Genomic DNA, 15,790 nt, shown 5'->3' on the forward strand with positions numbered 1-15,790 from the left:
ACATGTTCCCTCGTGTTTAACGTATAGATTTGGATGTTGATGTAGTGCTCGCCGGAAAACAATAAATATGGCAGCAGCCATCATGTTTGCCAAGAAATTATTTATGTCAACTCTGCAGAGTAATTGCTTGAAAAAAGTCGATCACAATGGTATACAAAAGTGAATGCCGCAATAAGGATGCTTACCGTAGACTCAATGCGACAGATGTTTCCCAATATTCGACACGAATGTGACTTGGTTCTGGGCCATGGGCTTGCCCCATCATTTGACTGTGAAAAAAACAATGATTCCATCCAAACAGCAGGACTTACAGTTCCAATTCACATCGAGAACACTTTCGCTTCATCCGCCGACCTCAAACAAAAAATGTACATAATTGTAATATATCGAACTAGATCAATACTCTTCCAGGAACCTTCTAGGACTATTTTGGTACTTCACCGCCTACAGCTAAGTTCCGGTCCCAGATCTCATGCCGATCACCGTATTGCTTTGTCAATTGTTCTTCATTGCCTGCAAGAGACTTTCTCATATTCTCACTGTCGCTACTATTGGGGTCTGCTCCGGCAATGCAGGGAATATCAGGGTACTGCTCTATGGCAAAGCGACACTAGGGGCAAACTGTGAATGAGTTTAAAGCTCAAGGTTCAGAAAGGCCTTACGTTTCGACATTGGTGAAACCCACAACTGCTTTGTATGGGGTTGTCCCCAAGCAATACAAGTATGAAAGGAGTGACCAGACCTGCATTCATGTCTTGCGTTGTACCACCAACATTGACCGGTGTTTCAATCTGAAGCAAAAGCATTGTCAGGGGGGCCATATGACTCATGCAATCACATACTTACAGATGAGATTGGACGCTCTACTTCAAGGTGGAGTGCCGAGCGACTATCATTTTCATGTGGAGAGACGACTGACTCATTGACAGACATGGAGTGAGTTATCGATAGATGGCTTGATGCTCGTGTTTGCTTGGCCATCACGTTCATTTAATGATGGAAAAATGAGTGGCCATACGCGTCAATTTCGAGGGGAAACCTCAAGCTCAATGGGACCTCCATTTGTCTGACAAGAAAGTGAAAGACATCCGGTCCAAATGAACGCCACTGCACCCAAATTTCTCATGTCAATTTCGTGCCCTCGGATATCACATATTGACAACTTACAGAAACCCTTTTTGAAGCTGTCAAGCCGGCCGCTGATTTACTGGAAGTTAAGGAGAAAGCATGACCGATATGATCTGTTAGACTATGAGCATTTAATATTTAATCGTGGGTAGAATTTGCAACTACAGTATACCCACGTGCAATGCGTGTGGGACATGACCTTAGTGCATCACGCACTATAAACAGTCCCTAATTCAAGTCCACCTTCTCTAGAGGCGCACGCTAAATGATAAAATGAAATGTTAGTGCAGCCGTACAGAGGGAGGACATGTGTATATTCATGACGCCCACGCAGCAAGAATTGCGAGAGTTGCAGCATCAGTTATACCAGCAAAGGTGACTGACAACTTGATGATGAGGAAAAGTCGTTCAGGGGTGTGAGGTGTTTTGGTAGCTTGGAGGATAGGATGCGTGAGAGTGCCTTGAGAAGGTGATTGTACCTGTGCGAGTGGATGATGAATAAGGTGTGTAATGATATGCATGGAATGGAGACACACTGGTCACATAACGCAGAGGTACCCGCGAGTATCGTACCTGTGCAAGTAGACAATAAAGAAGACGTATAACGAATGGAGACGCACAGGTTACATGACACAGAAGGTGCCTGCAGGTTCACAATAATTGTGCGAGTTCGTTCACAGCTTTCTCTATCTTTCCCATTCTCAGTACCAATACACGCCGCTTCCAGGTCGCCTAGGATGAGAGTAAATGCATAAAAGACACGTATATGCGAGGAACTTGGTCCGAAGGAATATCTGAAGTCGCCAGGGTGTAACTCTTCCCGCACACATGGAGGGGCCAGCAATGGACGGAAGAGGGTGGGCACATAGGCGAACTACGATAAGTATAATGTTCAAATAGAGTCTGCATCAAAGCTATGGGAGACGAACCTTCATAGTGCCAGTGGGGTGTGAGTGCTATGAGGTTAGATTGTAATAGTGAATTATTCACATGTCATCTCAGGTGTCTCCGAACGAACAAATCAACACTTGAAATTCATCATTATGTGCTTTGAAAGTAGCGAAGGATTGATGCAAGTCTTTCCCTTGTCGAGAAATCCGCTGGAGTAACATGGTCACGTGCACCATGCGCCCGGATAAAATGATCACATTTTTTGACAGAGTATTATTCAAAATTCTGGCCTGTACATGTAGTTGTAATATTGAATAGCCCTCTGTGACACTGTCTTTAGATCATTGCTATATATATATTCATTAGGATGGCATCTATTTTCTAGAAAATATTTTCATCACCCAATGATTGGTTGTGCCCGACGGACGGTCCGAGTTCTATATAATTTATTGTCGTCCTCGGAGCTATCTCTCTTCTCTGTACAAGTGTCATCCATTATCACCATACTTAGTAGACACACTCATGAACCCTCAGGATTATACCATGAGCCATAGCTCTCAATGCCCATGATGAAGCAGCATAATGCCAGCATCACGACTCAGATTCTTTCATCTCCGACACTGTGTGAGAATGAGGTACTTCAAAATTCAGACATTCCACCAACCCAACTCGTCGGGACGCTTATCTGTATGTTCCCAATCAGCTTCTTGCATCAGATAATAGTGATCCAGATCAATCACAAGCCATGATGCAGCACGTTCACAGCCTTCGCTTCAGTTAAACGTGTACTAGTTTGGCAGGCTTGAGGCAGTCATACAAAGGGCGAAGCGGCTACTGATTCCAAGTCGAAAATACCCTTCCTTCAGGTCACAGAAGTTTGAATCTCAAATCGAGATAGTAAACAAAGGGGCGGCGACTCCAGCGATTATGATTGGAATCGATTTGGCCTCTATGCCGGTGCCCTGATTTCGGGTCCTTCAAGTAAGTTAATGCAATCTCATTTGAAAATTCACCTCAAAAATTACAGAGGCCTTTGTTGATATGACTTCAAGAAGCATATATAAGCATTGCGGTGAGATTTGAATTCACTGACAAGTGACAATGTCTGACCTCCTCAACCGGTCAGTTTTATCTTGCTTTTTCAACTCACTTGTACAGCATCACTTGACGCAATATCCAACAGCGTCAATATCCTCTTTGCCACTGTTGATGCTGTGGTTGTTCAAATGTGGGCTAATACAGATGTTCCTGTAAGCCGCAATCTGCCTCAGTTGTCATGGTTGCTCCTGAAAGGATCGGTCAGCGTCGTAAGCGTGCCTGAACTTTTCTTCTCCTTTTCTCACCAATGCGCGATTTTCATAGCTTGGCTGCTAATTAAGTTTGGGGACACTGTCCATGTCCGTTCACTTGATGCTGGATTTGCCAACGACACCTTCCACCAATCAAAAGCGCCTGAGGTAAGCGATTTTGTTGGAGATCTTCAAACTTCCCTCCATGACATTAAATATTATTGCCTCCAGGCACATGGGATATCTCTCCAGATAAAGGAAGTAGTTTTCCATATTTATCTCCCAACTCCTGCGGTATTCTGGTGCTTCATGCATATCGCGACTGGGTTGTATTACGACCCCAAGCGTGGTTCTGGGCTCACCGAGGAAACACTCGTGGATGCTTGGAAGGACTTTACTGTCCCTGGCAACTTCGGATTTCAATGCCCTCAGCAAATGCTCTCATACGAAGATATTTAAGAGGTGCAAGCTTATGCTACGCAGATGATTTTTAGGCCTTTTGCTTACAATGAATGTGATGGATTCTCGCCGCACTGAATGTACATTAATGCTTGACGCAATCTGATGACTTTCAATATCTTTGCGAGATAATGAGTGCATAAAACACTGAGGTTCGACGTGTAGTCGTTTCCATAGGGACTTATCGCATGTGGGATGGAGAATTCATTGTTAGAACGGATTCTTTGCAATGCTCCTTCACAAAAAGGCCTATTTCAGATACAGCTCAAAATCCCAAAGTCAGAGAACAAATTTTCCGGAATACAGCATTGGCATTTCATGACTTAGATGACAGAGAATCCTTGGTACATCACGTTTACAAGTTCAAAACAGGGTCACCTGCATGTGTCATGAATTGATCAACTTCTTGTCCTATTAGTATTAGAGAATGGCATACTTCTGAGTTCAGAAAGATCATGTAGCTTATTAGAGCTGCATCACCATAGATGCGACAACAAGGCCTGATGGATGAAGCTGAAGTTTGAATTGATTCCGAATCACCCATGAGGCATGTCTTTTACATAGCTGGTATCCTCGTCCAAATCACATCGAACAGACACCGGCTACATCACTCGATTCTGTTACAGGGCAGCAGTGGTGCAACGTGATGAGATGTGTGTGAAACTTTACTCCTATGGGTTTCACAACACACGCAATGTCGAACTGGATGGCACAAAGAAGTGATTCACGTGTTTTTCCGAGAAAGTAATACAAGTCCTAGACCAAGGACTACGCCATGTTAGTCGTCACTGCTATTACACTACACAATTGATACTCACGCAAACCCTGATATCCATCCTTCCTAGCTGACCAGTCGGCGGTCTGCCCTACCAGGAGCACCACATTCGCAAAGTTGACTACAATCAACCTTTGCATGGGGCTCTTCAAGGCATAAGACCCTAAGTCTGTCAGAATTGCCACCGCCCTTAACGTAACCTGACCACTGCGCATAAGCGCCCAAGTGCACAATGGCTTGATGCCCAAAAGCGTAGGGGAAAGCAGAACGAGCAAAGATAACTCCGAGCCCGAAAGTGCAAGTCGCCAGGTGGAGAAATAGAACAGGGTAGTGATAAGGGACGTGAAGATGGACCAAAACAAGTAAGCTGTAAAGGTGGTAAATTCGATGACTGTGTAATCTGTTGGACTATGACACGCACACAAGTACACATCTGAGATGAAACCTATGACTGTTCGTGCATCTCGAGAGAGCGTAAGTGCAGCCTGCGTTTTCTGAAAAAAACGTCCGAGTTCAATATTCAAGCTAACAGAACTTGAACGTACATACGTGGCTGATACCAACGGAAATCACTTGTCAGGGTATCCAGCAACCCCATTCTTTTGTAGTGCAGTGCGCAGCCGAATAACAAGGCAAGGCCGAATGCGTGAGGCACGTATGCATTGCAGTGACATGGGATGCATTGATAACAAGTCGTTGAGCTCTCACACCAGGTACGCTAGTAGGCGGCTGCTTGCGACCCACCATGGCCAGTAATAGTTCAACGTTGTTCGCGTCTACTGAAGGTCACTAGTTCGATATTCCATCAGTCACGTGGTTTTGATTAATCAAACGTCGGCCAAATATAAACACACATTCTGTCGATCGATACCCAAGGGCCAAAGATGGATTCAAGACAACCACCATATACCGATCACTATCTTCACTGGATTTCTTGGCGCAGGAAAGACTTCTATTATTTTGTCACTCTTTCCACTACTTCCCAAATGGTCTTACTCAAGAATGAGTTTGGAGACGTCCAAGGTGTGCATAATTGCTGCGATCACTGGAGATTTAGGGAATATACATTACCTTTCAGCGGATAGCCAGCCGGCTAAACAATCCAGTTTGACTGCCGTCAGTGAGATCTTGAACGGTTGCATGTATGTCTACACTTCATCATCTTACTGCATTTCCTAATCGACCGTATCATGTGTAGGTGCTGCGTACTCGTCGGTCAGATGGAAACGGCCCTTCGTGAGACCCGAGGTATTTGCAGTCTGACTTAACATAACCTTACCACACTTATATAAGACAAATACCGCCCTGACCGAATCATCATTGAATGCTCGTAAGTTCATCCAAATCTCCCTAGCTTGGTACTCACTATCATGGAGTCAGAGGATCCGTTTTTCCTGCCGCACTGGCATTCCAGATCCGTGAGTTTGAGCGACAGACAAACAACGACCTTCAACTTGACGCAATAGTTACTGTTATTGATGCCAAGAACTTTACGAGGTACGAAGATACCTCTCCCACAGCCAAGATGCAGGCAAGCTACTCGGATATTATTCTTATCGTACGTATCTCCCTCGTTATAATGAGGCAATCTTATACAACTGCCTAGAACAAGCACGAGCATCTTGATGAACGAGCTCTGGACATACTGATTGATAATCTTAATACTCTAAATCTCGATACTCCCAAGATCAAGTGCAATGATCGTAACGGTGTGGACCCAAATGTTCTTTTTGGTATCGACTCTAAGCTTTTCAGAGACCTAATTCCCCAGGGTATCGAAAATCATCATCATGAAGTAAAGACACTCACAGCATACCGGGGATTCCTGCCGACCTGTCACAACCATGAACATCATGATAGAGAATCATGCACCTCACATATTGAGGTGGATGTGGATAAGGGTATGCTCGAGAGTGCTCTTGCCTCTCTAAGCAAGGAGAGCGTTTGGCGAGTCAAGGGATTTATTCCCTTAGATTCTGCAATTTGGATCTTGAACTGGGCATTTGGTCGGTACGACCTCACACTGTTGAAAGGAGATACATCTTTTATGCAAGATGTGTCCATAAGAATCACCATGATAAGAGACATTTGTACCGATCTCTAAGTTCAAGTGATGTAGATTATACGTGTCTAATTGAAATTTGATTACTGCAAGAGATAAGATTGGAGAACATTTTCTCAGTTTCTCACTGCACCATACATGTTTCCAGGGCAATGCATGTTCATGAACGATGATGTTCTCCTATGTCTTTTCGACAGGTCAGTCAATCGGAGTTGACACTAGAACAAGTAACATTGACAGTACAACCATAGCATTCTCCAAATTGTCTCATTCTGTTGTCGAGACATCGATGCTTTGACTCATCTCTAGTGTTTCAGACACGTCCTATGCCTGGCTGATCTGTCTTGCAGGCATTTTGATTTCATATGAAGCGCTGGTGGACAGTTTGGTGACCACCGGAGGCATCGAGTAGGAGGTATGAGATTTTTGATGCGCATTTTAAGTAAAATCGACTGTAATTCACAGAATACCCGACTAGTTGTCCTTGTTTCGTGCAAAGAATTCATATTTTCTAGCTGCCTACTGCTTATTTCTGCTGGACATGCAGCGCTGAGTACGCGTTCTGGACTGTTTCAAAAGACATTGAGCAAAATGGCTTATACAGTGCCCATCATCATGTCATCTCGTTCTAAACACGTTCGCCTTCAATTCATTGCGACACTTCGGACATGTCGATACCTTGTTCGTTGTGGACTTCTAGCTCTGGGAGCTCGGCAGACCTCAACAACTAGTCCAATCAGTAATAGGTAAAAATCACTTGTCACTGGTGCACCTACACGGTCTAACGGGAGGACATGTACGCAGGGCTCACATATATTATGAACGTGCATGGTTGTCTTTGCAAAATGACAAATAACACCAGATGGTCGAATGATACAGTAATCGCTATGATACCGGTTGTAACAAAGAAACCCCCCTGGGATAGGGTATTGATGGTAGGGATCATGGGGACATCAATGTCTGACAATGGAATCAGAGGATGGACGACTAAGAAAGTCTCTTCGACAATACAGTCACTTAGTGAATACCGATGGTGAAGGAATATTTTGATGATGCGACCAGGCTGTGGTTTTGAGTCCGAGGCGCTCCGAAATACGATGTTGCTATCACAATGGGAGAAATTTGAGGGCCGGTAAGAAATGCCGCCAATAAGGATACAATTTGATAGAACCGCCTTGCGCCTGAGAAAAAGCTGTTCTGACGAATGAGGTGTGCCCTCAGCAACATAACAATGCTCCTCGGTAGCGTCGATCAACCGGAGCAAGGCAGAATATATTTTATCCTCAAGGATGACCTCTTTCAAGGTCGGGTGGGTTTGACCTTGTGCAGTGACAGTTTTGTCCCACTGAAGCACATCGCGAATGCGAGTGCCTCTCCTATCTTTGCCTGTGAAGTTGCTGTATGCCTCGACCATCTCAGAGACAACAGTGCGGATGTTTTCCTCCTGGATGAGCGTGCGCACATTTGCTACTCGGCAAGTGTGATTCATCATCGTAAGTTCGATCTCGCCTGTAGTACTCAGTGATTTAGTTTGAGATATAAAGATTAGAGAGAGAGAGAGAGGTACCAAATTTGCCATTCGTGTTCTCACGCTGGAGGAGATAGTTATAGCGCTCGAATGCGAAAGCCCTCCAAGCATGGACAGGACCAAAGGAACACAAGAATTTGCCGAGGTGGAGAGCAATGTGATGGCTCGGAACCAGTCGTATGGTTTTGTAAAGGTCCTTGAAGTTCTCGAGATAGCGCAGCATATAAAATTTGTACTGGTCAATATGGCCAGGGGAGATGATGAACATACAACCAAGCTCGACGGCAGTGACTAGATCCATAAAATTATCTAGCATAGCCTTGGCTACACCATTCATACCACCCCAGAGTCGTACAAGGGTTATGGTCATGTTAATGGTGCATGCGGCACGCCACTGATCCGCACTGAGTTTACCCTGCACTGTCAAGCCAAGGGCCTTGGGAGCTCTGCTAACCCACGTGGGCAATTCGCTACGTACCATGTCTCTCCGTATCTCGGTGACAAGAGATTGTCCGAGGACAACACGGTGAGGTTGATGATCCCTCGTTGGTCCTGAGTGCTCTGTGCGGAGAGGGTCGTGACTATTCTCAAGATCTGTGGGAGTTTGATGCACATTGTGATCGTGTTGGTTCTGCTCGGAGCTTAGTTGCTGTTGCTCGCCTCACTGAAGTTTGCAGTAAGGTCAGCCAGTCTGCAGCATTCAAACGGTTACAATGAGACATACCCATTGGATGAGACGCTGGACAAGAACTTTCTTCTGACCAATGATGCTGAGATGTTGTTCCGAGCACAATGCAACTAGGACGATTCAGGTGTAAGTCATAAGTGTGTCAGGATTGACTTCCAAAGATGAAGAAATATATTCTTCTGCTGTCCTTTGGTTGTTTCGAATTGCTGTGCCTGAACCAGAAGCACTTTCTAGTGCCGTCCGTGCGATCAGTAAATTTTTTGATGAACGCTGGGGTGCCAAAATCAGCGAGGGCAATAGATGGAGACAACGACAAGACCAGCAGCATACCCAGTCCAACAGTCTGCCAATTAAATCACTCTTGTTCCCACTGCGACGTTCACACTTTGCATCACAGAGACTTGCCAAGATAGGTTTCGTGAACTGAAGGAGCGACACATCACTGACTGTGTCTGTACTTTCCATCAGAAGCATAGCTGATTCGGCGTCCGTCTGTGGTGACTTCTTCGAAGGATGAGGTGGGATGAATGGCTTTGAGAGGATGTCTCCTGTTGCCTGCTTTGTTTTCTGTTGTGCGGACTTGTTAATTATATACAAGTTGAAAGAATGTGTATGCACCCAGTTCAGGAGAGTTTTGATGAGTGCCCTCTTCGTACTTGCCCTCCTAAGGTCTCTATCCTGGCACAAATGGTAAAGGACAGGTTTAGTACACATTTCAAGGGCACCAAAGGTCCCCGTAGTGAGCACATCTACACCATTCTGCATGTCTTTATCAGACGGCCTGGCAAAACTTTTAGTTCCTTCTCCTGAAGCCGTTTCTCCATCTTCTAAGTCCACATTCATCCGCCACGCCACCCGACAATGATATCTGAGAATGCGTAGATATAGTATGTGCATGGACTCCACGACTGTGAAAGATATCAGATCCCAATAGGGGAGCCAAAGGAGTTCTGTCCAACGGACTCCAAATTGATCAAATAGACGCTGTCTTTCCTCGAGCGTTGCAGCATCTCGGTATGCGCTGGCATGCTTGTGATGGGTCTCGACGTCATGGGATGGCCACTGGCTCCGATCCACATTGTCAATGTCGTGAAGAGGTAGTAAACAGTAGGAACAAAAGAACTTGGAACCAATACCGCTGAAGCCTGCAATTTGTTTTGCAGCTGGAAGATCACAGACAATTGGTATGAGGGTAATTCAAATGATGCGGCCGTCTGGGTACTTCGCCGTGCGGGAGAAGGTAACCCCAGGGTTCCAAAACGGTAGAAGATCATCCACGAGAAGTTTAAGGAAGTGGTTGATCTGGTCTGTGGAGGGTTTGGTTGGGCCTGGAATGACGCCAACAAGATACATGTTCTCAGGCAGATACCGTAGATCTGGAGGAAGATTCAAGCAGACCATGTACATCCCTGTGACGGTCACATTCTGTTTGGCGACTTTGTTCTGAAATGGATTGAAGCCATCGACTCCTAAGCTAAACAGATAGCACCCCTCATGAATTGTTGGACTAAGGAAGAGTTTACCGTCGGGTCCATGAAACTGACGAAATGTAGATGCATGCCAGATATCTTCCATGTCCGTTCCTTCGTGAGGGCACGCAGCGGAGTCCAGGAGGTTTTCAACTCCAGGACGGGAGATGAAACGAGCCATCCATTGTTTTAGGTCTTGATGCAAATATGTGCGAATTGGACGTTGGATCGGATTCCCGCGAATAATGCGCGTTTTCCATAGCTTTGTGTGACACTGCCGGCTCGCAGGAGTTGGCTGGTGTGTACAAAAGAGGGGGAGGGGGGATGTATCATATAAAGTGAAACACGCCGGACAGCACACGTAGGATCGAGTGCAAGGCTCTAGCTCAAATGATCCTATTACAGTACGTGGGTCTCTCGGGATATTGTGCAATAACGGATCCCCCGCCGAGCGGGCATCTGAAAGGCAAACTATGCTTCGCAAACAAGCAAGTAACAGCGACGCAGCCCAACGAGGTAACCCGCATACAAGGTGCATAAGCAAGACCATCAAATACACGGCCAAGATCATGGGATGCCAGGATGCGTGAGGGGCATTGAAGTATGAATCTAGTCAAATGAAACAATATATATCAGTGCTACATAGACCACATAACGAACAATCAAACGACCTGTGTAGACAAATGTATCAGATTCTTCGTCATCATTGCCTTTTCGCTGTCTTTCCCACTCCTTCTCCTTGAAATCGTCAGCCCGATCGAGTTCCCTATATATACGCTGAACAAGGAATTCTTTTTCCTTGGTAATTTCTGCAACGCTGTGAGTTTCTATTGCATGTGCTTCCTTCATCAACATGACGAGATCATTCTGAAACACGAGCAGCGATTGATTCGTGGGGTGCCGGGATTCTAGCATATGAGGACCAGAGTTGATGGCGAGAAGATCGTCTTCGTCAGGACGCACGTATGGCCCATCGATTGTGGGGTATCTAGCGAATTTCAAAGGACCTTTGAGCGAAAGGCTGTGAACATGGTGATGGATTTTGGAACACAAATGATCCAAATCAGCGACAGATGTAGATGAGTCTGGTGATGGAATGATGGGTGTATCCTTAGCCACGGGAATGCTAGTGCGATTCAGCTCCGGAGATGAAGCAAGACTATGGGATGATTTGGGTAATGGAACTTGATCCATTGATTGTCCGTTCTCATCCAGGTTGACGTGGTCCAGGCCACGACGAAGCACTTCTTCTCGTTTGTGCCTGTGATACATAGTTGCATTCAACCAACATCCTGGTAGATCATCGAAAGACTCAGTGAAATCAAGGGCCGTTCCCCACTCATGAATACATTCGCGACACTGACAGAAGTGAAGTGACGACCTCTCAGGAGGCGAGGACTGGGCGTTCATTGCCCTTCCATTGCGGTGGCATTGTTTTATCATAGATATCTGGGTATGCGATGTTAGAAAGTGGGGAGATAGACAACAATAAATGGACCACCTCGAGACAGGGGGAAGGTGGCGTGAGTAATCACATCGAGCATTCATTGTTCACGATAAAGGACCTGCGATGGAATCAGGCTTGACTAGGACTCATCAAAGCTTGCGGTGATCAGTCACATTAAAGTCTTGTTCCTTCCCTACCTGAACTGGCAACTGCGCTCCGTGAGTTTATGTCTTTTGGCAGCATCATCAGATATAGAAGCCCCATACATCACCTGAACTTCCCAGGACTCAGATCTGAGACTGCGAAGCCTATGCTAAGGAAGCTCCGACGGACTGCCCAAAACTCATCATCTCATAGGGCAGAATGACGCGGAGCATGAGGAAGGAGACGAAGATGACGCTGGCGAGGACAACACTTACTCACTTCCAAACGGTGGACAGATTCATTGATTTCAATGCTATTCTTTGCATCTCTGCCGAAGAAGAGCGATTGTGATACGTAGACGTTTTTCTTTGTCTTCCCGTACTTATTGATGAATTAGTGACAGCTGGGGCAGCAGAGTGCAGATGACCTCGAGTCAATCTCAGATTAGTTCAACAGTGATTCGCCATAGCTTACATAAGTCCACTTTAGTCAGCCAATTAATTGTTTCTCAATTTGTCGTCCTTGAACGTTTGAACGTTAACTTTCATACAGACTTGTGACACCTAGCGTCGAACTGTCCGGCGAAGCTGCTCTGGTGCGGGATATCTTGTCTAGGCGGACATGTGCCTTCTCACGTCACCAACACCTCTCCCAATCGGTACTTCGTGTACGACTTCGGCGACGGGCCCAAAATTAACGAGAGGTGTTGTGAACAGCAGAAGGTGGAAAAACTGACTGGGGTTGTGAGGACTTTGTGTAATCGGGTGCATCTCTCCCTTTCCTCCCTCCTGCATTACGAAGCAAGCACAATTCTAATGAAAATTTGGATCGTGCAGTATCACCAATGTGGACTAAGATCGGAATCAGGTGCATGGGTTGACTAGTTGAACACGCACAGGCTCTCATAGCACTTCAAGAACACTGGTGCACCTGGCCGATATGTTCCTAGTTTTGGTCTGCAAAAGGGAGTTGTGCCCGCCCTCCCTATAAATATTACTGGTCTCACAAATGGGGCAATGAACAACGCAAAAGTGCAGCATGTGCAATAGACGGCCCTCTGTTGGATGAAGACTCGAGACCCCCAACACAGTGAGTACTTCGAAGTTCGTTGTTTTCATGCTTACAATAATCGCAGGCATACTTCCAGGAAGCGAAGACAATTTCGATTGCCCTTATAGAACCCACCAACGTCGCGCTCGCTGATATCGTGGTTGATGGAATGGGCGCTTTTGTTCCTACCATGGAGGTGATGTTTCAGGGAACGAATCAAAAGGACTTTCTACATTTTCTAAGTCCTCACTCTTGTGATTACGACCGCATTGCTCTGACTAGTGGTTCTTGATGTGCAACCTAGATCAAACCGGTTGTTCGTGCATGTTGTGCGTTTGCCGTGGTTTTGGGTCTAATAGATGTTATCTTGCGCGTCCCTTGATTTTGTGGTCCTCACATAAACACGAACTCAATATTATCCTTGTTGTTCTCTGAGAGTGCACCTCGTTCTGTATGCCCCCACTATTCAGTGTATGTGAAGATATGGCTACTGGGTCCTGCTATCTCCTTATAACTCCTTGCATCATAGGACTCGCACTTATTTCCTGGGTTGTCTCTGGACATTGGCTGTAGTGATCAGAAGTATTCGACGAGCCATCCTGTTTACCTCCGGATAGGCACCTAGGTGGTGGTGCACAAACCAAATCTAATCGTAATCGGTCAACGACTCATTATGGCAATGTGAACCTTCGAATTGGACGAGACCACTCAGGCCTTTGTTCTTTGCTTGCCATCAAAACACATCTCAATATGACAGAGGTGGGAAGTCTTTTTCCATTGTCACTTTTCATGAGCTAGGCGGATATTAATGTGACCTCATGACAGGGTACTTCAGTCACCAGCGACTTCGCCCTTTGTGCATCTGGATCTCGAGTGTAACTCCAAACCTTATGAGATAAATTTAGTTCACAGCTATCACGATGGAGAGATTGCAATTATTACAATATTCCAGGTAAAAAGTATACGTGATTCCTCAACTTCCCAGTCTCACCAAAATGTCTTCTGGACCTGTCAGAAATGCCCCAAGATGCAGACGTGCTCAAACGCCTTTCTATCACGCAGCTGCCCGGCCAGGACCTACGACTTCGCGATTTCGGGTGGCGCCTGCACTTCCACATGATGTTATCGAGATCACCATCAATGAGGAAATTCCAAGTTGAGTGTCAGCTATTGACATCACAACAACCAACGACGAAAACACAAGTCAGATGCCAGTCCATCCACATTGCAAGCCGGCAGTAAGTTTTGAGTTTTCTGGCTCAGGCCTCTTCCTTTCCTACCTTGCAGCCCGCTGTTCATGCTGAAGCTTCAGTCAAAATACTATTCAATGATGAAGCCGCGGAGCAAGCTGGTGATGTTGCGGTAAGTTTGTACGCAGGGATATGTTTGTATTAGCCCTTATGATGTATACACTAGTCCACGTCTAATACGTCTTCAGCTGATGCGGATGCAACAAAAGCCGAGCTGGCAAGTCTCCGCGCTGTGATTCAGAAGGTGCGGTATTCAAAACATTGTTGATACCATCATCTCATAATCTATTATCCCTCAAAGGTCCTATCGGAAAGGGATCTGTCTCTGGAGTGCCCCATTTGCAAAACAGTATTCAGAGAATTACACACGTCAGTATATAGGTCATCACAGTACGGTCAAGTAACTTAAACCAATCTTTTAGTCTCAAATGCGGACATAGCTTCTGTGGGGCGTGCTTGAAACAATGGTTTCAATGTTGTTGGAGTAAATGGGTTGCAGACTCGGACAATCCAGTGCCAGCTGCTCTCAGTCTACGAGACATCTCGAAGCTACCACTATCACTTGCAGTCATATCAGTCGTAACGAAACATATTGGACCAATGCCGTTCACCTGTCCAACTTGTCGGGGTTCAGTTGGCAGGCAAGAACCTTTCAAGACCATCGCCCTCTGTCAGATTTCAAACTCCATAACATCACTTCTTGGGGGTGCATGCGGTGAAGAAGATCTACCAACTAATTGGACAGGGTACTTTCTAGAGTAAGTGAGTATTCCATGATTGGCATAAGATATGAACATGCGGCTCCCCGATTATTTGCAATTACGACGGTATCAATGACTAGTACATGTATATAGCGTGGCTTTAGCTTGGAATCTAATTGGTGGTGTGGACTCTCCAAAGCACCAGATGATACAATACTCAGACAACAAAATCAAGAGTGAGGGCTACCAGCTGGTCCACTGTTCTGCAGATCAAACATCGAGAAGACTATCAGCAGTTCATAAGAGTTGTATCTTTTGCAAGACTGCCCAGCCACTGAGCTGATCAATCGAACTTTTTGGAATATTCCAAGTGCGATTCTGAATCTGCCATAGAATATAGTTCACCAATATAATCCCCTTATTGCCAATACTTACTAGCATTCACACATTCACACATCACCGATATTCTTCGCCGATGGTGAATCGTAATCATTCAGGTCGCTGCTCCAAACATAATCTCTTGAAACCTCGTGTTCTTTACCTCCAAATTCTCGGACAGCAGTTTCCGTGAACCGGCAATGTGACTTCAGGAAGGGGTGGCTTTGCCCTTTGTACAACTGCCTCGAGCCTGCCTCGTGATTGTCAAGTTACAAGCAGTCCCAGCGCAGAGATACATGATATCACCAAAATTACCGAATCCAGAGATAGGTGTAATACCCCATATGGAATGGTGTACAGTCTAGCCGTACAGATGTACAGGTCCAACACAATCGATCTCCACAGACTGTCAGAAGCCAAGCTGTGCTTCCACGACACTGTCCAAGGTGTTTGGGACCGTCAAGAATCATCATGTTTTTTAGTGTCGTTGGCTTATGTTATCCATCAACATATTCAAGTTTGATGCTATCA

At 45.6% G+C, this 15,790-nt stretch overlaps 4 protein-coding genes across 4 annotated transcripts; 2 read left to right on the plus strand and 2 right to left on the minus strand.

Moving 5' to 3' along the window:
* Positions 1 to 101: 101 nt before the first annotated feature.
* On the minus strand, positions 102 to 933 carry F5147DRAFT_654619 (uncharacterized protein; the record flags this gene model as incomplete). The annotated part of the gene is made up of 6 exons (XM_041433881.1): positions 102 to 126; positions 186 to 269; positions 312 to 354; positions 442 to 610; positions 663 to 791; positions 847 to 933. 6 exons carry the CDS (start codon positions 931 to 933, stop codon positions 102 to 104), a joined length of 537 nt encoding a protein of 178 aa, XP_041290601.1.
* Positions 934 to 5,287: 4,354 nt separating this feature from the next.
* Positions 5,288 to 6,646, plus strand: F5147DRAFT_705222 (CobW/HypB/UreG, nucleotide-binding domain-containing protein; the record flags this gene model as incomplete). The annotated part of the gene is made up of 8 exons (XM_041437939.1): positions 5,288 to 5,327; positions 5,438 to 5,531; positions 5,566 to 5,567; positions 5,621 to 5,684; positions 5,741 to 5,790; positions 5,836 to 5,872; positions 5,923 to 6,100; positions 6,149 to 6,646. 8 exons carry the CDS (start codon positions 5,288 to 5,290, stop codon positions 6,644 to 6,646), a joined length of 963 nt encoding a protein of 320 aa, XP_041290602.1.
* Positions 6,647 to 7,385: 739 nt separating this feature from the next.
* F5147DRAFT_775831 (uncharacterized protein) lies at positions 7,386 to 9,663 on the minus strand (the record flags this gene model as incomplete). The annotated part of the gene is made up of 5 exons (XM_041441777.1): positions 7,386 to 8,113; positions 8,172 to 8,781; positions 8,857 to 8,930; positions 9,039 to 9,090; positions 9,151 to 9,663. 5 exons carry the CDS (start codon positions 9,661 to 9,663, stop codon positions 7,386 to 7,388), a joined length of 1,977 nt encoding a protein of 658 aa, XP_041290603.1.
* Positions 9,664 to 13,925: 4,262 nt separating this feature from the next.
* F5147DRAFT_654624 (uncharacterized protein) lies at positions 13,926 to 15,224 on the plus strand (the record flags this gene model as incomplete). The annotated part of the gene is made up of 7 exons (XM_041433882.1): positions 13,926 to 14,085; positions 14,146 to 14,168; positions 14,218 to 14,292; positions 14,347 to 14,424; positions 14,482 to 14,549; positions 14,603 to 14,938; positions 15,035 to 15,224. The coding sequence occupies 7 exons, from the start codon at positions 13,926 to 13,928 to the stop codon at positions 15,222 to 15,224; spliced, it is 930 nt and encodes a 309-aa protein (XP_041290604.1).
* Between the last annotated feature and the right edge of the window lie 566 nt (positions 15,225 to 15,790).

The sequence above is a fragment of the Suillus discolor genome (assembly GCF_016758755.1).
Source record: "Suillus discolor strain FC423 chromosome Unknown F5147scaffold_43, whole genome shotgun sequence".
Taxonomy (NCBI): Eukaryota; Fungi; Basidiomycota; class Agaricomycetes; order Boletales; family Suillaceae; genus Suillus; species Suillus discolor.